The sequence below is a fragment of the Dromaius novaehollandiae genome, chromosome 3 (assembly GCF_036370855.1).
Source record: "Dromaius novaehollandiae isolate bDroNov1 chromosome 3, bDroNov1.hap1, whole genome shotgun sequence".
In the NCBI taxonomy this organism is placed as follows: domain Eukaryota; kingdom Metazoa; phylum Chordata; class Aves; order Casuariiformes; family Dromaiidae; genus Dromaius; species Dromaius novaehollandiae.
In genome coordinates this window covers 87,795,803-87,819,184 of record NC_088100.1, presented here as the reverse complement: position 1 = coordinate 87,819,184, position 23,382 = coordinate 87,795,803, and the positions used below count along the sequence as shown (strand labels likewise).

At 34.6% G+C, this 23,382-nt stretch overlaps 1 protein-coding gene across 11 annotated transcripts in view; it reads right to left on the bottom strand.

Moving 5' to 3' along the window:
* The window catches only part of SDCCAG8 (SHH signaling and ciliogenesis regulator SDCCAG8), a 124,638-nt gene that overhangs the window by 86,591 nt on the left and 14,665 nt on the right, over window positions 1-23,382 (bottom strand). For all 11 annotated transcript variants that reach the window (XM_064509395.1, XM_064509396.1, XM_064509393.1 and 8 more), the window contains 9 exons: window positions 22,363-22,476; window positions 21,810-21,935; window positions 21,384-21,524; window positions 19,936-20,000; window positions 18,462-18,650; window positions 16,999-17,137; window positions 13,621-13,773; window positions 10,941-11,075; window positions 8,298-8,414 (listed from right to left, as the gene is read on the bottom strand). In XM_064509395.1, the coding sequence (XP_064365465.1) occupies window positions 8,298-8,414; window positions 10,941-11,075; window positions 13,621-13,773; window positions 16,999-17,137; window positions 18,462-18,650; window positions 19,936-20,000; window positions 21,384-21,524; window positions 21,810-21,935; window positions 22,363-22,476 (1,179 nt within the window). The remainder of the gene's footprint in view (window positions 1-8,297; window positions 8,415-10,940; window positions 11,076-13,620; window positions 13,774-16,998; window positions 17,138-18,461; window positions 18,651-19,935; window positions 20,001-21,383; window positions 21,525-21,809; window positions 21,936-22,362; window positions 22,477-23,382) is intronic.

Below are 23,382 nucleotides of genomic sequence, written 5' to 3'. Positions count from 1 at the left end.
TTCTAATCTAATCATAATTTGATTTTCACAAGGCATTTTCAGGTGAGTACACTGTGGAGATGCTCATTCAGTGAAATAAATGTAATTTACTGGAAAATATAAAAGATGATTTTTCAAATACTGGCTCAGTCTTTAAACACTCACTTCATGAATTATCTGAAACTATCTTCACCTAACAATGCTTATGTATGTGGTAAAAACTTGCTGTTTAATTAACTAGACATCTCTTTATCCCTTCAAAATCTGATAAAATCAAATAATGAAGTAATTCTGTTTAAAATGAGCCAAATTAAAGATTAAAATAATTATTTAATTCTTTTCATACTGATGCTGATTCTATTGTATGCGGGAAAAAAAGCAACTTTAAATTCCAAACTAGCAGATGTTTTTCATAGAATTTTAAATAGCAGCAAAGCTGACAGAAAAGACAAACGCATCTTTTACAAATGAGAATGATTAAGCGGTGATAAAAGAACTCATACTCTGAAATAAATGCAGAAAAAACAACTTTAGAAGCCTTTTAACAAATCAAAAACATACTAAAAAACAAATGAATTAAAAAGTGATTTATGACATCCACTGTTGTATCAGTCTTCTTTCACATCAGGTAAGAAAACACACAATGCAACCTGAAAAATAATCTTGCACTGACTCTAGCATCACATAAATTCAGGAAATAATTCTGGAGGGGAAGATATTTTCATGAGTTTACAATATTTTTTTTTGTTTCATGCTTCATTCTGTATCATAATCATAAAAGATTAAAGGGGCATAAAAGAGAATCAGAAATAGAAAAACAAAGATAAAGTAATGAAAAGTGAAATATATTTTCTATTTTTGTTAGTATTTACAGGTACATCCCTAAAAGGCAATCAACACCTACAAAATCACATACACTTCAAATTAATACATAATAAAATTTTACAGGCCCTGATGCTCACATGCTTATTTCCATTTACTAAAACAGCCCTTCAAAGCAATGAAATTAGTGATAGTGCACAGGACTGAAGATATGAATTAAGCTTCTTACAAGAGGTGCCATCAGTATGGTCGTTCAAGTACTCTTAAATATGGTATGTAAAAGCAACAGAGAATTTTGCATGGCTTAACACCAATCTCAAACAACACTGTCTTATTATTAATAATAATCAGTTATTAATTAGTTATTATCCCTAGTTAATCTGGGAGAGAATAATCATACCTTACTATTACAGTGAAACACTTTTTTTTTTTTTTGAACAGTTTTTGTAGTAAGATCACAGGGTGTTTTACTTAAAGGAAAGAAATCTATCAGTCCACATGCAGCAGGGGTCACTTGCAGTCATTTCTATCCTAATCCTGGTATCAATCAGGCAACTCGAGGTTCTGAGTGGTCTCTAAACCTCAGACCTCCCAAGCATGGCCATCTGACATAGCATATTGCACCTGAAGAACCATCCAACTTTGAAAAGAGAATTAGGGCCATCACGAGGTTAACCCCCGCCAGGTCCCAACAATGTCTCCCCCCTCCTTTTGAATTCTCTATAAATTACTTCTGCTTCCTATTCAAATCTGAACGGAGATACAAAGCAATTATGAAAATTAAGTTTGACTTTCAAGGGGAAATATCCGTTAAGGATTATATTTAAGATTATAAAGCTGTGAAAATATGCAAATAAATAGTAAGAATTTGAATGTACGCATGGCTTAGAACAGCCTACAAAAAACACCTCTTTCAAACACAGTGTCAATTCACAAAATACATGTAACAACTGCAAATTATACAAATCATTTAGCCCAATACACAAAAACTAAATTGTGTGAGAAATAGAAAACCAGTACATATATTGACATGAAAGGCAGCTAACAAGTACAGAAACACAGGAACAGTAGTATCCCAATAAGCACACACGGTTCCTTCAAAGGGTTTTGTTATGGCCAGCTCACAAATGGATTGACCAGAGGGACAACCAGAGACACAATCTCTAGAAACTGCACGCTGTAATTTCTTGGACCACCATTATTCTAGCCTGATCTGGAGGTACTCCTGCATCCCACAAATATAAGTAGTGACTACTTTGTCACTTCCACCGCACAGAAATATAGCAGCTCCTTGAAATATTTTGGCACCCCATGTGCTCCAAAAGGCAGAGCCTCAAGACCAGAGCCCATTACCTATGCAAAGTCAGCAGCAAACAACACGCTGCCTCCAAAAAGATTGAGAATTAATAGAAACAGGATGCCGCAGGTCACTCGGAAAGGATAGGGCTAATGAGAGAACTTCCTGGGAATAGCATGGAGGGGGGCTGCTCTAAATGCACACATTTTTAAATCCAGTTGAAGCAAACTTTCTATCAGTAATTGTCAGTTATATGCAGTTGGGGCAAGAAAAAAAAATTGAAGATGGATTTATGCCAGTAAATAGATACTTATACACACACACATTTAAATTAGGCAATGGTCTACCACGTCTGTCCTTGTGCAAACCCTCCAAGAGCAATATGGCCCCTGGATATTGTGGTTAAATATCTAGCAAAATGGACAGGAGTGAATACATGAAACATGTTACGCAAGTCACTGGGATTTCATCTCATTACTTTCCTGAAAATATTTGCTTTCAGTTTGCCAAAATATTTGAACTGCAGCAGTGTCAGGAACAAAACTTCCAAACCCATGGAGATTACCACGATAACATTTTAAGAGACAACATAGCTGCAGCAGCCACTAGCAGAGGTAAGATAGTGATTTTGTACTACAGCAGAACAAGACTTTTTTAATGGCTTGCATTTTCGGGAGTGGAGAGTAGATGGTTTGCTTGCTGATACAAGAATCTGAGAAAAGTAGGGGTGCATACGGAAAAAAGGAAGCAGAAGGTTACTTCTACTTCATTATCAAGAAACAGAAAAGGAGAAGACTTATTTCTTTCATCCTTTCCAACACATATTGGAGATGACTGATGCGGGATTTTCTCTTTTCCTGGCCAGCATCAAGGACTAGCTGGGAAGAACATCCATACAGTGACAATAGACAAGTTATAGTCAGGGACTTTTACTTTTTTCTTCTGAGTAGATTGTTGGCACAATGACTATTGATGAGGCAACCATTCTTCTAGTCTAAGAGGAAAAAAATATAGAAAACAAGTATTTCTGCAAGTATAATGCATACATACACATTATACACAAACTGTGCATTCCTATTCCTATTTTGAATAATATCTAATACCCATACGTGATTTTATCTTCCCATAAGCTAATAGGGTGAGATCACCCTGGATGATACATCATGGATGAAGGTTACATGGGCCAACTGTACCTGTGAAAGATAAAATGCTGATTACCAAGTGAGACTGATAGAGCTCACTCCTCTTAACAGGCCAGCTGTTTCAGGGAAGTATCTCTAAATGTGCAGTCCAGCACAGAAAATTATACTACTACGAATCCCAGTCCCAGAGTTTTTCTTTATAAAAAGATGACAAAGAGAACTTAATGAAGGCTGTTTGTACGACTGATCCTTGATGAATGGATGGGTGACAGAGGAAAGCACTACTGGAGCAGAGCAGCAGCAGCAGCCATGCCATAATTATAACCAAGCATTCTTTCTATTAGGTATTGTGGGTTTCCAGATCAATGTTTTTCCTCACCGATTTTGAGATGAGCTAGTTATAGAAGCAGTGATGTTCCTCCTGATCAGGTCAGAAAACTCACATCAAAGCAAGCCACAAAGTACTCACATATTACTCCTTCCTCATTTACCCATTTTCAAGCTGGTGCATTTAATGCTGAAAACAAAAAATGATATGGTAAAAAGAGTTCTGTTACAGAGGAAGGTTATCATATATTCTTTCCTAACCCTTTCTTGTCCAAAAGCAAATTGGTCTTGCTACTTCTAAAGCTGTATTACTCAAGGTCAGGCCAGATAAGAAAATGAGGCACTAAGAGTTTCAAGTTGCCTGCAATGTTTTGCATTTTTTTCCCCCTACTAAATAGCATCCAAGTACGATTTAACAAAATTTATTTAAAAAATAGAACTTGCAGAGGATCTTCTTAACTAATGGGGTCACAAAATTTTAAGTATAAAACTGTTACAAGAATATTGACTTTTAAATACAAAATATAATCCTAACCCATCTTCATCAGCATCATCAAACCTTGCAATTTTATTGAGCTTCAAAACATCTGGTGATATTCTGAATGTCCCAGCTTCTGAAAAATCTCAGCTTCCATTTAAAGAAAATACCAGAATTCTCATGGCTCCAAAAAAGATGCGGAGACCTTGACTTCTACCAATTAAAAGAAGAAAATAAATGAGAAAAATCTAATCTTTTAAAGCCTGACTCATAGAAGCCTGGTACCTGCTCATGAAAAGACATTTCAATGAACCAGTCTTTAGAAGATTATTGATCTTGCATTTCACTGGATACTCCTTCAGTATTTTCAGGATATAGATCCAAATTTTTGGCCTACATTATTTCTGATGAAGACAGAGTCAGTAATCTCTCAATTTATAATTTCTGAATTTGATTACTATAAATCATGGATTTATGACAAATGAGATAAACATTCCCAAAATACCTTTTGGCAAAATGCTTTTGGACTACAATTGTGCCAGATTTCTATTTGTCTGCAAAATTGTCATTCGGTCTATAGTGTACTGAGACATCATTTAGGTTCTTTCATATTATACAAAAATGCTCTGACATGTAGCTATTTCCATTTGTGTAGGTCATGCCTATCAGTGACACTGCAACTTCTTTAATTTGGGCTCAGAAACTTAAATACAGGCAACTCTCAGCAGTCTGTATTCTTTAGTATAATAGTTCTGGGGCCTTTCATTCTTTCACCTATGAGATATGCAACAGAATTCTGTAATGCCCCACTTCAAACAATGTCTACTTTTAAAGACTGTATTAACAGAATGGCTTTTTACAGGTTCAGATTAAGGGCTTGAATTTATTTTTAACAAAATATTTATCTGATTTCTCAAAACACACTAAAATTGAAAAGCTTCAATTAGTTTCTGAAGTTGGATTCAACATGTCCTATGGCTTTATTACAATGAGGCCACAATTCCCAGTGATATAATGCTAACAGTGCGAACTGTATAATAAGGAAGATGCCCAAATTGGATGGGCTACATGAGCCAATACTACAAACCGTTTTCACTTCTACATGTTGAAGCTTGCAAGAATTTATACGCCAAATAAAAATCATTTACGGGAAGAAAAACAGAAAGCAAGTGATTAACAGGATACTTCATTTTTATTTTTATAACACAGAGCAGCAAAGAGCAAGTGATGCTAATGTGAGGAAATGATTTCATAGTGTGTCAAAAGTATGATTTCTATTAAAAATGAACAAATTATACCATGCAGTGCTTCCAAACTCACAGAAGTATTATAAAAGTGAAGTCCTACTGTGTCAAATATGCCACACAATTTTTTGTTCTGATAACAGCTATTTAGGATAGGGCGTGACTTTTCTCTGGTATAGCTGTGCTAGTACAACCCCTAGTGTGGACACAGTTTACTGCTATGAAGGCATTATCCCAGTATATCTTATAAAGATGGTCCCTAAGAAGGAAAAGCATTAAGGCACTGTTATTTCAGCCCAGCTATATCCACAATGGGAGAGCTGGGAGAGGAAGGAAAAAAAAAAAAGGGCAGGAGGTTATGCCACCTTGTAGTATCCTGGGCCAGATGAACAGATGCAGTTTTTGTGTGGAGAAGCTGTGTGGTATACATCATCTTTTCTTCCTCCTCCATAATCCTAATGCTAAGCAGGATCATGATGGATGATATTACAAAATACTTATTCAATTTAAAAGGTATCATTGCTCACTGCTTCTTGATTTTTATTTTAAGGTATTAACACGTCAAATGTTAATAACAGGTAATAATACAGCAGTGCCAATATTTGCAATTAATCCCAACCAAGTAATAAAGACAGGAAAAGAGACAAGAGAAAAAGAGAAAAAGACCAAAGATATATATTCCCTTTAATTTTCCTAAATTACACACATTTATCTTTGAAGAACATTACAAATATTGGCTTTTCCCACAAGTATATATACACCAGATGATCCCAAACCATACCTATGGGGATTTATTTCTATTCTGACACACCTGAATAACTTTAATCCATTTTTAAAATCACTATATATAAACTACTTCTTCAAAACTAGAATTTATCCATAACACAATGAAAAATGCAATCACATTTCAAGAAACAGAAAACATTTTCAATACACTAAAAGACAATTTGAAACACTATTCTTTGCTTTTAGTACAGAAAAATGCACCATTTAATATAGAACAGTATAATAACACTGTTCATACACTATTGTTCCTCTACTTTAAAAAAAATAAATACGTATTTATTATGAACAGATGGTGGCCAAGGAAGGTATCAACTCTGTTTCTTAGCCAGAAGGTCAGGTCATGGCTGAGAGACCAAAGAACAATTACTGTTTGCTATTCAGTGCCATATAAGATGAAATATTTTTTTCTTTAAATACAAAGCTAAATGTGATTAAGTTGCTTTCATTTTATTTATATGAAAATTTGCAATGACTTCTTAAATTTTGTTAAAGTTTGTTTTTAAAAAAAATCTTTTTGTTTCTATTTTAAATGTTAAATAATATTACGAACTATACAGAACTTTCTCATTAAAATGAATTTTGAATGCCAAAGTTTAAAAACACCTGCTAAATACTTGGCCTGAGTATTTTTTCCTTTTTTAAGAAACCAACAGCCACCTTTGAACAATCTAATTACTTTAAGTAATTACTTAAATACTCTAATAATCTTTGCTAATAGGAACAACATCCTCATCACCTCTCTTTAACTATGTCAAATTATAAATTACCATATTTTGGTGTATTCATTCCCACACTGAATAAAATACCAGTATGTCTATACACGAGGTTAAAATATTTAGTTCAATTTTGCAATTTGTTTAAGAGGCAATCCTGAAGAAAGTTGGAGAACAGGATTTAAAATCCAAGATACTTCTTCACATCCTGTTTTATTTGTATGCCAAGATTATGCCAACTCTTTTATCTGTGATATCTGTCAAGACACAGACGACAAGCCTGCTTTTTGTTTTCTAAAGTGTCCCTAGGCCTGAAGGATGCAGGAGGAAAAAAAAAAAGCCAACTTCGAAAACAAAACACTTTGAAAGGCCTCTGTCTGCCTGGGCTGTATTATTTTCTAAATATATTAAAGAATTATTTTACCTAATAAACTTCTCTTTTTCATTTCATGGGTCTTTTGATCATAATTTTAATTAATATCATTTCCAGTCTAAGCTCTTCATTTATTAAGTTAATAAACTTACCATCCTACATGAAAATTTTGGGGAACTAGTGAATAAAATATAACTTCAGAAATTCTGCATTTTTCCCTGCATATATTCTTACAGACAGACTGATTTGTACACTTACTTGCAAGAAAAAAAATGTTTTAAAACCTGTGGGATAGGCTGCTCTAATTACAAACTGCATATAACAAAAATTATGCTCATGTGCATCTTACACATTTTTATGTGTATTCAAAAGATATTATCAGTTTCATGTGCAAATCACAACCTATGAAGGAATAACTGAAAGTTTGAATACCTAGAGAAAAACTAACACAACCTCAACAAAAAAGGCACTTCAAAAGATGCAGGTTATTACATCTGTTCAAGCTGTTTGCCAAGTATATTGCAGGTTACCCTAATAATCTTTTTTATTGAGAGGGATGTTTTCACATATTCTACCTGTAAGGCACACACTGCTTCTTCTATTAATATAAAACACAGTCTTAGATAATCAACAATTAATGCCTAGTGGAATTTTTATGTAGTTATCTTTTCTAGTAGCTTTTCTTTTTTAACTTTTCTATGAATCCCTGCATTCATTAACCTTGAATCTTTAAAGAAACTGGAAATGATATTCTTTTTTGACATAGGTTATACTTAGACTCCTTAATGTTTTGTCAGATTGTAGGTATATACCTTTTTACATGTGGGTTTATTTGTGAGAAAGAAGTGTATAAACATATGTATACAGTACATACAATTTAAGTACATTGTATGAATACATATGATAGAGTAATTCTATATGAAAGCATGGGATGAGTATTATGTAAAACTGAACATACGAGGGCTGAAAACAAGAATAAGATAGCGAAGAGGTAATAGCTGGCTTGTTGCCATTAATTTAGAAACCATTTAACAGTAATAAATGACCACTATTAGAAAAACCAATTATTCCATCTTCCGAAATAACCCTACTTAGGCTTCTAATAACTGCAAAGTTATAGCAGTATTATCTCTTACCTGGTCCTTAATTTCAAGCTCCCTTATAGTTTTTGTTCTGTACTCTCTGAGCTCCTTTTCTGCCTCATCCTTCTTCATTTTGGTTTGATTCAACTGATAGCGCATTTCTCCACACACCTGTTAGATTATACAGACAACATGATCTGTAGCTTGAAGAACCCATAGCCGATGGTTTGCAATCAGATCTTTTGGTGCCCTCTAGAGGTCATTTAAATCCAACATATTTTAATTTACAGATATTTTAAGACTACATATGGTAAATGTTTTTATATAAAAAGGTGGATCCGAGTTCCCTATATAGTCATTAACTTTGAAATATGCAGTGCCTTCTAGATTCAATTACATTTGGATCAAGATTTTGCTAAGTATAAATATTTATGTTGTAAATAAATGTGCTACTAAATACAGTTAAACTACAGTTGCTGGTTTTACATTCTTCTCCTATTCTCTTTAAAATCCCAAGAAAGTCTATGTCAACAATTTCAAAACCCAGAAGTAAAGGATCTATCACACTCCTATATAAGGGCATAGTTTCTTGTCTTGCCAATTTTCCCTGGTAACACAGAAAATGTTTAGATATTAATATAATAATTTTCGAAGTTAGATGAGAGCACTATATTCTTAATACAAGCTAAAGATAAACTTCTTAAAAACGACACCTAATTCCAGTATATGCATGGGCCAAAAAAAGTGATCAAAGCAACATTTAAAGAAATTAAAGATCACTTCCACAAAAGCAACAATTATTCTGTGTTGTTGGTACATACATTATGTTACCTCCTCATTCATTTCCACTTGACGGCAGCTCAATTTCAGATGTCAAGAGATGTAAAAATGAAAAAACCCCTCCCACACAACTTTCACTAGTGCCACACAGGAATATTAGTCTTTCATTTCCCAATCTAAGACTTTTAACAGATTATTTGACCTTAGCTGTTGGGAACAGGAAAGAGTGGATAAGCTGCCAGCTTTTTGTCCTTATCCTGTGCAATCACCTCCAATTTGTGACTGTTCATTTCATCTTAATAATTAACCAAACATAAACATACACAAAACTGCTATCCCCCAGGCCCCTTGAAGAGAACAGAAAAGTGTTTACTCACAGCTTCTCTTAGAGAACTTTCTTTCCAGCTCACTCTCCTGCTTGCCCCACTTACATTCTTTTACCAGACTTGCTTCTCAAATGTGCACTTTTAATTTGCTTCTATATTCCCTCTGTATTTCTCAATAATCTCTTCTCTCACACATTCAACAATCCAAATTCATTTCTATTTTTCAGTCTCATACCTCTGCTCCTTTCCACTTTTTTTTTCTTAAAAAATGTGGGGTAAATATACATACCGAGATCAGATCAACAAACAAAAACAACTGTTATAATTTTAAGGAGCAGCATCACTTATAAATTCAAAGCATGGGAGGAAAGAGGATAGCTTGTGAATTCAGCCCTGTTTCAAATAACGGAAGGTAACAAATGCTCCGAACAAAGACAAAGTTCTTAAGTTTTTTTTTTTTGTTTTTTTTTTTTAATACCGAAATATCATGTGCAATTGAAAAATCCTAAGATGCAACTGCATGGATTGCCAACTCTGTCCTCCTTTCTTCATTCGGAAGATGTAACAAAGTGTGACATGTCCCTTTCTCCAAGCAAAACAAAAAAACACAGCCATCTTCCATCCTTGCCCTTGGCTCCACCATACATAGTACAAACTGAATAACACAGAAGAATCAGCAGATGGTGCTGTCCTAATAACTGATTTTTCAGGCTCCTAGTATTTCAGAATGAAGGGAAAAAAAATTTTAATCTCAAATTGAGAGATTTTTCCCTGACTTCTGGTGCATGCAGAAAAAAATTATTTCAGACAAAATCCAAATTGGAAAAATGTTGATATTTACTGTTTTTAGTAATGGCAGAGTTTAGAAACACGTATTTAGAGTCACAAGGTAACTTGGATGCCACTTACATAGCCAATAAAAATAGGCTATGGCAATTTATTTAAATTAAAGCCTATAGCTCAACAGGTAGGACACTGCTCCAGGATATTTGAGACATCTCCATTCAGGACAGAGACACAAACACGGGTTTCCAACCTCTTGGGACAGTGCAGTAAAACAACACCATAGACTACTATGAGGTGCCCACTCTCAATCTTTCCTATTAAAAGCCATTCAACTTTGTATCAATTAATATTAACTGAAACAGCGACTGGAACTCCAGTATCATCTCTCCCAGGAGACTTCTTCATATCAGTAGGCTATGAAATTGTTCTTTCCAGCCCAGTGGATATTTATACCACCGCCTTCTCTTTTTTCATAGTGGTGCTACAGCCATCTCTGAACCTAGCCTAAAAACTAAAACTTTACGTTTCAGAAATGGTTAAACAAATCTTTCAGACGTTCATAAAAATGCTCCTTCATTTTGTGAACCTTTGTATCACAAGGTGGCTTAGCAGATTTAAAAGTTATTTTTCCTTGTAAAATTGTGTCTCTGGGATTTTCAGAGGACGTTTACATTTAGCATACATTCTTTTCCAATATACAGGAAAACACAGAAGCAAAACACAAACAAACAAACAAACCCCCTCACCTTTCAGCTCATCATGATAAGCAAAACCAGGCTCAATACTCCTATATAAATGTCTGTACCTTATTCATCTCCATTTCAAGAGATGAAAGTTGATGCTGCGTTTCTTCTAACTGGTTAGCTAGTGAGTTCTTCTCCCTTGTTATTCTCTCTACCTGAGCCTCCAGTGTGGCCACATTCTCAGACATGGCTGTCACCTGCAAAAAAAACCCAAAAACATTGCAATGAGGAAGTTCAACCAACCACAGAGCTAAACCTTATGGGACCTTCTCCTTGAAAGCAATTGCAGTTATGTAATAAAAACTGTATTTTAAATTGCAGAGAAAACATTATAAGCAAGAATATGGCAGAATGTGGCTAAATGATTGTAGAAGTGGGTTCATTAGTTTGTATTAATTTACCATACAGTAATTTATCTGAAACCCAGACTAGTCTCCAGGACTTGTTAGTAGGGTCACAATGTCAGAAGTAGCAGGTTCCATTACTCTTGCAGCTGCAAGGGTACTAATTAACATCATTTTCTACCTTCTGTAGACTGATTTTGATAAATTCATGTTTCCAGAGCTATCTTTTCCACCAGCAAAAAGAAAACTTGCAACCACACTGCAACTGCAGATCTTAAACTAATTCTTAAGCTGAGACAGTATTTCAGCACTAAAAACATGGGGCTGTGCAACAAGCATATTGGTAGAATATGCTAAAAATTCTAATGCAGCTCAGATCAAATTTTGCTGAATGGTGACAAAATATAACAATAAAACAGATAGCTTATCCTGGAGCTATTTAGCCCTAAAGCTGACTAATATAAGTGGAAATAATGGTGTCTGACAGTTCTAGGTTAACTTACAGGAATTCAAAGCCAAACCTAGAGGATTATATATTCATAAGTATTTTTCACTCATTATACATACTACCTGATTTATGTATCATGCCAATTCTTCTCTTCAAACAAATCACTTCTTAAAGGTACTGATAAAATATTCACATGGAGATTAACTTAATGCACAGTACACCGTTTCTGCAGTTTGATTTTCCCCAAACAGAAAAGCCAGAGTTAATCATAAGTAGATGGAGATCATACACATTGATCATAAATTTTTACAGTCATCCCATATTCATTCTTATTTACCACATATGACATTATGATACATTGTTTACAGTGTATGTAGGATTTTAAAAAGATAAAAGACTACAAGTCTTCCAAGTTGGAATCAGTTCCAATAAACTACAAAACAGTGGGTGATGAAATACGAAGAGATGTGGTGACATAAAGAGGTAAACTTCATGTTGTAATAATGAAAGGTATGAGATGCTTGTGTAAATAAGCCATATTTTAGAGTGCATACTCTGCTCTAAAGTAAATATGTAATTAAATAATTAAATTTGTAAGAAGTATAACTTCTAACAGATAACAACTACTTGAACAAGGAATTGCTTAATATATCTCGGTGTTTCCAGGGTAGGGTTAATCTTCTATTTTAGTTTGTCCTGGCAACAGATTTTTGATCATCACTTAAAACAGTTCACTTCCTTAAATGACTGTAATATCACTTACTTGACCTCTCTCACTATACTTAATTCCTGTTTTATTATCTGCAATTGGAGTCAAAGGCTTTGACTTCCCATGCACTATAGCAGCTTTCAAATGTTATTGTCCACCATCTCATAATACCAGAAATGCAACCATATCACCTTGCTCCCCCACTAGCTCCTCTAGCAGCTTTCAAGTCATTTCACAACCAAACACTACCAAAGGACCTCCTCTTTTTTAAACGCTTAAATCATTTGTTTTGTCCAGTGATTTTTCAGCTTGTGTTCTCCAGATTTTGAAAACCATGTGGTCTATTTCTAAAAGGAGCCAATACAAATAACTAAGGAAAAAGCCTGTAGTCAACAGAGATCAACCAAAAAATGGTTAAATAAGTAGCAACTCAAGCATGAAAACCACTAATTCATGGCGTGTTTCTATCTCTATTCTTTTTCCTACTTCTTTCTCCATTCATCTTTTAAGTGCCTCCTCTGTCACATCTCACAGGTTTACTGCTGTTAGCATAAGGTTTCCTTTGTACCTTCCCACTGCACAGAAAAAAAGTCATGTTTTATACTCATATTACACTAGGATTTAGAAGCCTAAAAAACAAGGTTATCAGGGCTCTGTTGTAATGGCCACAATACAAATGATGAGACAGATTCCGTCTCAGAAAGTTTAAAAACCTAAGTGAGAAACGACTCCAATACATTTCTACAGGTCAGCATATTAAGCATATGACAAGATCACACTGAAAAATACTGTATTAGAATGCAATTAAAGTGATACTATAACATAAATATATACTTAAGGTCAAAGTTGTAAAGAGTCGTAATTTTGGCACGTGCTGATTTCTGAATGCTTTATTTTGCAACCTAAACAATATTCTTTTGAAGAAGCTAGGTAAGAACATTGTATCATATATTGCTTAGCTCTTTACTATTTTGACAAAGTGCATTAGAAAATACTGTGCTAACTAAAAAGAAAGTGTGTAGCATTAAAAATCTAGTATATATCTAATGACATAGCATAAAACTCAGCTATTCAGACTCAGAGGATCACCTAGTTACTTACCAGGGCTTTAAAGCTGAAACAGAAGTTATTTACTGAGCTCTCAAATCCAAAATTAAACTTACATTAAAAAGAACAGCAAACAGAAACTTTAAAGAGGACTGAACATTCTTTATAATACACAAATTGAAAACAACTCTTACCATTGTTGTCAAGTCCTCCCTTTCTTTCTTTACTTTTTCCCGCAGTGCTTCTTTTTCATCAGTCCTCTTGTCTAGCTGGGCAACTAATTCCCGTTCAAGACGACTCTTCTGCCGTTCCATCTCACTTTTCAGCTGCTCACACTGGACTAAAGCCTAGAAAAAACTCTAGTTTTTAAGTGGAAGAAATCTAAGGTTTTAAAAAAACATGTCATTTATCTAATACTTTCAGAGAAACTGATTTGCTATTAGAATGGAGGGGTTTTTGTATTTTAAATAGTTATTATGACATTTATGCATGCACTAGTGTGTTAACATCTGGAATAGGACTAACAAAATGACAGTACATGTATATGTTTGTATGTGCATACATGTCGTACCATAATTTATCAATCTAACTGCATTCAGAAGTCATGATAAGGACAAAATGATATCCTGAGTTCTTCTAAAACTAACACGATTATCTGACTTGCACTTGAAATAGCCATGTGCACATCATTCAAGACTAGAGTCAGTCTCTATATTTAACTCCATGCAAGCAGTGGAGATCTGTAGTTACTGCCCAACTGCACCTTATGGGGGGACAAGTGGCACAGGGAGTATGCATTTCTACTTGCTCCCCCCTGTAATGAATTACCGAGTGCAGAAGACTAAGAAAACAGCTGGAAGAATTGTGTAAAGGTACAAACAAATAATTCTTTTGATTTTCAGGTTTCTCAAGTGAAGAAGATTAAGTAAGCATTTATGAATTTTCAGTAGAGTTAATCCAAAGTGCTAAAACACGGGTTATAGATGAATCTAGTGGGAAGTGAGTAATTATAATTTTTGCCTGAGCTTGATTATCAAAATTGAGGAAAGTAAGTTTATATGCCCAAGAAGCACAGAAGACACTATCTTCTTAACAAACTAGAAAAAATCTATCAATTTATGTTGATGTCTCCCTGTCACATCAATAAGAACTGAGTGTTATGTCAACTTAAATGAGAAATACATTGCTTTCTTGAAAGAGAATCAGAGTAATCAAAGTACCCCAAAGGGAGCTTGCTGGCCATGAGTAAACTACATTTCATTTCACTCATATTCAGCTATCCCATTTTAAGGAAGCTACACTAACCTCTGTTTAGGAATACCACCTTATTCTCTTTACTTTTGAATTAGTTTTTTGAAACAGCTTATTTTTCTTTTACTCGGACAAAGCTCATCTCTGGTATTTTTTCCTTCGGGCTGGACTGTTGAAGAGGGAAGCAAATTAAACCATCCTTTTTACAGAATGCTTTAATAGTCTCCAATCATTTATATCAACTCCATGGGACACTTCTCAGGGTCTCTTTCATATCCCTGCGTTGTGGCCATGTCCTTTTCTGTAGAAAAGTAACATAGGCACCAGCAAACAGTCGTCTGCATAATACTGCTGTAGTTTGGTAGACACACAAAACAGAACACTACTCTACAAGATATAAGTTGCAAGAAGAAATTTATATTTTGTTAGGTCCACTGTTTTGACTACATAATGAGCAGTTCAAACAACTATTCTTCTATGAAGCCTATGTTGAAAATACATTCCTGGATTTGCTTGAACTATGGAAGTTTAACCTTATCAGATCACCTCCTGGCTCTGAGTTTAACAGGGAAGAAAGAGGCCAAAAGCTACGGAGACAACCAAAAGACAGAAGAAAATGGTGTTTTTAAAGAGCAAGCCCCCGAGGTCAGACTTGCTGTCAACTCAATGATGAAGCTGCAATTATTTTAACATGGTGGGCTTCCAAATGTTAATCCCTCACTTTTCTACTTGTTCTACTTGTGTGCTGGATTGTTCTACCGGATTCCATGAGACTTACAGAAGAAAAACAGCATTTGGCCTTCAGAGGTAGAATAAGATGGGGGGAAAAAAAAAATCAAGGGTTGTTTGTAACTTTCAAAAGAAATACCAGTACTTGGAAGAAAACTAAATTCATGCAGGAGGGGTAAAAGATTTTTTCTCTGTTCCTTCATATAGAAACAGCTTTTGAGCATGGAAAGAACAAACTGCTGGTCACAATTTGCTCTTGTATGAAAACAGCACTTCACATCTCCTTGCTCCACTGAAGAGGGTGGCCAGCAGAGACCCCGTTGAGTTGCTTTCTTTTTATGGCAGAAATTAAACAGTATGGCGAAGAAGTCCCATCTCATTAAAGGTTCTATTAATTTCTCCTACTAAGTTTTATTACTAGGCCATATTTCTGATATGATCTGTACTGGCTTTGTAGGGATTTTTTTTTTTTAATATTACAATAAAGATTTCCAGCAGCAACAAGAAAAAAAGAGGAAGATAGATACCTTTATTTTATTGCCTGGATGAGAAAAAGTGTTCTTCTAAGTGGCAGCAAGCTAATAACATCTCTATCAGATAACTGTAGACCCAAAAAGGTAAACTAATAAGCTATCTAAAAATGTAACCCCTCAAAGACAGGATGACACAGGTGATTACCAGTAAATGCTGGGCTCAGAAGGATTCATCATCTCTGTTCAGAAAACATGAAGGGTTGTAACGCTCTGAAGTTAAAGTTAACAAGTATATAGGATTTTCAAGTCTTGTTATATTTTCCCCATAAAGACAGGCCCACATCAAACGCACACACTTTATAGCACTGCATAAACAATACCAATCACTGCTGCTTAACTGGTCAACAAGACAATTATATCAACTTTGACCATTACTAAAAACAACATTTCATTGAAAAGAAATTCTGTGATTCCATAGTAATTCACAAATTATACAGTAGATGTCACTAAATATCAAGGAAATAATTAAGCTCACTATCAGTTGATTCTGTGCAGTAATTAGGGCTAATATAAGCATTAGATCAAAACTGATTTTATCATTATTATTTACATAGTACCCAAAAGTTTCATGCAGATAACATTCATACAGCACTTCTCATCTTCAAAGAGTTATATTAGCTAATTAATCCTTGCACTGCACTCTTTTGAAGCAAAAAACCCATTTGCAACCATTTTAAGTATTCTTTCAGGAGCAGCTTGGTAGCATGATCTGAGAGTTATTCTCGTATGTCATGAATATCTTTAAAATTCTACCGTTAATTATTTATCGTCTGGCTGTGAAACTATATGAGAATCTAAATGATGGCCTGAGGATGCAGCATACACCCTACAGCCTCAGATTATAATTTAAAAACCCAAACATGGTGTTCATTTAATGTTTTCTCATGTTACTGTTTAGAAGAACTACACACAATGCAGTTTGAACATTCCTTTCTTTTAAATCTACTACAGTGTAGCAACATGTGATAAAGGTCTTATGAATGTATTCTCTCATTAGCATGAAAATTAATTAACATTTGTAGTTCTGAATATTGAAAAGCTCTCACATGATGAATTTACCTTTGTTTTTTCTAAATTGGCCTCCTCTGCCATTTGCACAGCTTGCTTCACTTGCTCATAAGCATTAGACTCTCTTTGCTGCATGTCTCTCAGGTTTCGTCTCACTGAAACAAGTGCATCCATTAAGTCATCTCTTTCTCTGCACATAAAGAAAGAAAAATATTTCTTTTGTATCTTCCTACAGGGAAAAAAAGCAGGTATATAAAATATAAAACATTAACAAACAAAAGACAAAGGTGGTAAGCAAAGTAAGACTGAAATCAGCATGAGTTAAATTTGAAAGACAAAATACTGCTAGCTTTGCAGATACAGAAAGTGTCACTTGCTTGCTGACCTGTCCTTAAGAACAACGGACCGTCGGTGAAACCACCAGTAAAGGGCTCAGGTCATGAATGTATCTAAGCTGAGTAGCATTCTGTTGGCATTGCAAATGGGGATCGATGTTAAAAAAAGAAAGTAAGAAAGAAAGAAAGAAGAAAGGAAGAAAAAAAGTTTTGAAAAAACAGATCCGAGCAATACAGAATTACTCTGACATTCATTACTCATGACATAAAATAGGGAGGGAAAAAAAATTCTTAAAGGTTAAGTGTTTAAGTACAACAAAACTGTTCAGATAACTAAACATATCAAATGAAAAATCAACAGCCCTTTGACTGCTGCAAACTGGAACTAAACTAAGACTTCTGCATTCTACATTCCTCTGCAACTTCTTTGTTAATTAAGCTACTGAGATCTTTAGCAAATGGACTAACAATCAGTAAAATGTTATTTTATATTTAACTTAATCTTTTCATTGTTTGATATGTTGAACGCATATGGGTATTAAGAGGGTATAATTGTCTCAATCTGCAAATAATTTTATTTACTTTTATCCAAATGAAATTTCTATCTGGAAATATTCTAGTTCAGAGGAGCAGCATATCCTAATCCCAAACCCCTGACCTATTAAGTAAATCCAAGGAAAAAAAGGGGAGCACACTGCTAATGTTTTTTCATTTTAATTTTTCCTAAAAGTCTCCCGAATAGAAGGAAAATAAAGCGGAATTAGAAAAACTCCCAACTAGAGAAAGATAGGGAATTTACACAGAAAATTATCAATTGAAATACGTGGACTTCCACTGTATTTGTCCTGACAAAGATAAGGTTTTTGTTGCAGAAAAAATGCAGGAAACACAGGCTATCAACAGACCAATAATCTGTACTGCCTTAGGTATCATAACTACAAAACATAACTTTCTTTCCCTGTTGAAAGAAGCAGCAAACTATCATGCATTTCAAAATGGCTAGGACCTAAACCCATATTCCGCCATTGACTTTAGCACTATAATTTGAACTCAGGACTCAATTGTTCTGTAAAAGCACATCTCTACTAACGCAATCAAACACCATTGAAACCTAGCACAATTTCATGTAAGCAACCGTGCTTCAAGTTAGGAAGTAAATACCCCCTCCCTCAAACCTACTTTGTTATCCTCTCGATAGTCTGCATATGAACACTAGAATGAGTCTGTGCAAGAACAGCCCCATGTTGTGCACATTTCAGACACAGACCACCAACCCAGCTGGAATCTGTGGTTGAAATGAGTGACTTCTGGTGTTTTAGTCTTCCTTCCAAATCTTGGCATGTCTTCTGAGATTCTGAAAGGTCTTTTCTAGAAAAAAGAAACAAAAATGCTATTTGAGCGACAATCAAACATTTCTACAAGTTATATTTATAGATATGACATAACAAGAACAGTAAGAATCCCTCTAATGCACATTATTTTACAAATGTCAACAGTGTAAGGAAGATCTTCACAGATAAATAATAATTGAACTGCCCGATCAAAATCAATAGACAAAACAAAATGATACTAATTTGTTCCTTCCCTCTGTAAACTCAGAAAATAGTGAAGTTATACAGAAAATTACTACATGAAACGTATAGCGTTCCATACTGTTTGAACTGAGTAATTAATTTATTAACAAGAAATACTATCAGCCGCGTAAATACATCAATATCCTAAGGAAACCTAACAAATTTTTGCTGTTCTTACTGCTACTATCATTAGCACCACATTTCTTGCCTACTCTCAAATTGACTGTAAATTGCCAATATAAAAGCCTCGTATGCTCCCTAGACAAAATCCAGATGTATTTAGCACACTTGCTCTGATCCAGCAATACATATAAATTTCAGGTCAATCACATCTTCAGGAAAACATGTTTTGTTTTTTTTTTAATTTCTCCTGAAATTTTTTTGCCAGGTGCTCTGAAGAATTTTTTCCAGAATTTCCAAGCATCTGACAGTCCAGGCAGAGCACAAGCAGAAGGAATGCTGACATCAGGAAGTTCCAGACAAATGCACACTGTGCACATATAGCTCAATTTGACAAACTGTGCAGTGAATCCAAAGCTTTTGGATGCAGGCCATCTGGGCAGCATACATATAGTAAGTCTGACACATTCTGGTTGCATTGGATTTACTTTGCACACGATATATGCACTGCATGCATGCATATTTCCATCTGGGAAATCTTCTGTGCACCTTTTCCCATTTTAGTAGTCAGTCTATTAAATATAATACATTCTATAAGCTGAATAGAATTTGCTCTGTATATATTCTTAGACAGTCATGGTACAACAGACCTATTGTTGGGAAATCTTGGGCAGAAATCAGCAAGTCCTATGTAAACTTATGCTTAAACTTAAAAACAAGGATATTCCCACTGAAAGCAATAGAATTTCTGACTTGAACAAAATTTGGCAAATGCACAATTTTACCTTTAGATTTGAGAGAACTTCATGTCAAACTACCTTTCAGGGACGTTGTACTAGTAAACACAATATTCAGTCATTGCCCACTCTCTTACTTAAATTCAAATTAAGAGTGGTTTACGTTGTTACAAGTTGATAGTATTTTAAAAAATAATTTAAAGAAAAATTTTTTCACTTTACCGTAGAGACTGTATTTGAGCCTCAAGGATATTGGCTTTTTCTTGATAAAGAAGTTTCAGTTTATCCTATGGAAAAGATGGGAGAAAATAGTATCTTTTACTTTTTTCATAGTCTTTTGTCTTTATAAATAAACCTAGACATTAGCCACATTCACTGATTTCCCTTGAAAATATAAACTTGTTGAAACACTAGATACAGAGAAATTCAAGTATTTCACACTTTTCTGAAAGTCTACAAAATGAATAAGCCTCCCTTTTTCTTATTTCTACACATCCTGCCAGATCCTTATATGGTATAAATTGCACCAGCTCCACTGATTTCAACTGTCTACAATGCTTTACAAAAACTGATGATCTTGTTTGTTGGGTTTGCTCTTGCTTTCCCTGAAGTCAGTAGAAATAGAAGAAGAGATTGTTTGCACCATTCTGAAGAACTTCAAGTAAACCACCTACTTATCTATAAACCTATTACCTGGCAAAGAACTAGATATATAAATCAACCATAACAATGTTAAATAAAATGGTGGTGATTAATGAGAGAAAACGCCAGAAAATTATGGCTCTTTTTGTGCTTGAGTGAGCCAATCAATATGATTCTCTTACTCCAAATATGACAGACAAAGGACCGTTTATTGTAAAAACTAGCTTTCAAATAAGTGAAGATGTTAGGGAGCACAGAAGATGTTTTCAGCTCCAGACCGAACACAAAATAATAAAAATAAATTTAACTGGGAGAAATTAATAAATAAAAATAATTATCTTGAAGAATCAAAATGTCCTTTGAATTCCACAACATGCACATGCACATGGATACACCAAAACTTTGGGTTAACCATGTTTTTCCCAACAGATGGCAAGGTTAACCATCAGTTTAGGGCCAAACAAGACTATGTTCCCAAACTAAAAAAAAAAAAAGATAGAGAAAACACTATCTCCAAATCACTAGGGAACTTCTGTCTCTCTAAAGGCACAATATGTGTGATTCAGCTCAGGAAAGATAAACTGGACAAAGTCACTTTTGCTTCTTGCCGATCCTGCAGTGCTCCAGGAGCAGACAGACTCATTGCCAAAGAGCTTGTCTACAGGGCTGCTAAATTACAGTCGCCAGTTCCCACCTGTCTGCTGGGTAGTGTTACTGCCAGGAATCTCAAGAGCATTATATATTGTGCAGCCATCACTGAAGTGACCTCCTTAAACCAAGTTTTATCTCTGAGAAGTCAACATTTGCAGAGACAGCCTACCATCTGTGTCTAACTGGATAATAATAATAATGATGGGATAATCAGAAGATGAGCTTCAAGGGAAAAAGATTTGACCTCAGATTAAGGTTCAGTCAACCAAAACTCCTCCCATAAGTCTGTCAGAAAATTAATCATCAGAACAGCAGCAACAAAGACACACTGAAAGCTTATTTAAAGGTATGACCCCACAAAGAAAATTAATACCAACCAGTTCTAAATGCCATTTTTCTGCACCTCCAACAGCTGCTGAGGCGAAAGCCTGCTTTTTGGTACATGCTGGTGAAGAGGTGATGGGGTGATATACACTACAGTCATTACCATCTACAGGCCAGGAGTTCTGAGCATTTGCCTAAAATAAAAATATTAATGATTCAATTTAATTATATAGGCTGTTTATTAACAATAATTACATAAGTATTGAATATTCTAATTTTCATTATAGTAACATAGAAGAACCAATAAAGAAGTTAATTTGCTTGGCAACCTCTGACAACAGTGTTACCTACATGCTTTCAAACTATCATAGAATGGTGACTAAAATTCAGTTACAGGACAGCCATTTACATAGCTTTTAGTTAAAGGAATTAGGTCCCTGAGCCTTGATTAAAACAACAACAGAAAAATAAGAACTTACTGAGGCATCTAGAAGAGTTTGTTCTCTCAATGTGTGTTCTGCAGTTAAAAATTTCAGTTTCTGATGGAGTTCCTCATTTTCAAGAGCAACTACTTGTATTCGATCTTTCATCCCAGACAATTCCTCCTATAAGATAAAGCAACCGGATGTAAAAGGCTCCTTGGAGACAACTATCAACATTTAAATATATGTTCAGACCAGAAGCCTAGTCAAGATATGAATGTGCCCAATTATCTTAACCCTTTTAAACAGAATAAGGATACTCAAAAGATGGAAACATGTTAGATGGAAATTTGAGCCATGAAAGTGCTTCTTAAAAAAAAGAAAAAAAGTATGTGCTTGTTTTTAAAAGTAAACATGTCTCTGGATGCCCTTAAACAGTACACAGGGCACCAAGATGCACAGTAAGGCTCAGTATCTACTGAACTGCATTGACCTCAGTTTTGGTTATTAAAACAATCACAATCTCAAGGCCAAGTATAAGCCATTTTTAAAATAATTCTTCATATTTAGGAGATCAGGGTTTTAGTAGCTAAAGTATGTTGTATAATACCTTGCAGAACTTCACTTCTGCTTCTAAGTGGTTAATGTACTGGGACTGATCGTTAATTATAGGAACCAGATCAGAAACAGCAGGTAAATCTTCAGTTACAGCTTCTGGGGGTTTCTGAAGGAAGTAAAGAATAGTATGTGTTATTGTCTAGTTTTCCATTTTTTGCAGTAAAATATTGGTTGCACACAGAATACTATTTACACTTAAAGTCACCATGTATTTGATTGTGGGGAAGAAATAGATAATAGGAATTTTAAATCTTCAATACGAAAAGTAAAAAAGTCACTCTTATCAAAAATACATGTACAACTGCTTAACAAAACAAATCTATAAAACAGGATTAAATCATATCCACTACCTGATTTGTAAATGATATTCATACCACTGTTTAAGTGCATGATGTATTTTAGACAAATGTAAGGGGGTATTTTCTTCTTGAAAACAAAAATCTCTTTAAAAAAATCTCTTGAATTTTACATTAGAGTTGTGGGTATGCATCAAAGAATACAACTCTAAATGCTAATTCATAATTGCTGCAAAAACACAACTGTGCCTGCAATTTTAATACCTCTAAAGAAATGCAGTAAAATGTACACATTTTACTAGAGACTATGTTTATTAAAGAACCTGTTATTTTAAAAGGCACTTCTGAAAAACTCCCACTTCCTTTCCAACTCTGTTTCTGAACACTCTACTTATAGACAAAAGTTTTGTTACCCTCACAAATAACTACTGAAGACAGATACTGAAGGGAATCCCCAACAGATGTTGTATATTCAAGATAAACAACTAAATCTCTGCTTTTTTAAAATAGGATTTAAACAGGGATTAAACTTTTTACCAAATCTGGGCAACACACAATCTCGATAGCTTTACAGCATTTACTCCTAAAGAATACAGTGCAGATTAAATAAGAATGTAAATAAATCTATCCTTAAAAATCACAATTCAAATGGTTTCCTGAAAATCACAGCCTCTCTTTGATCATTCTAATAACAGTCCTTGTTAGTCTAATAGAAA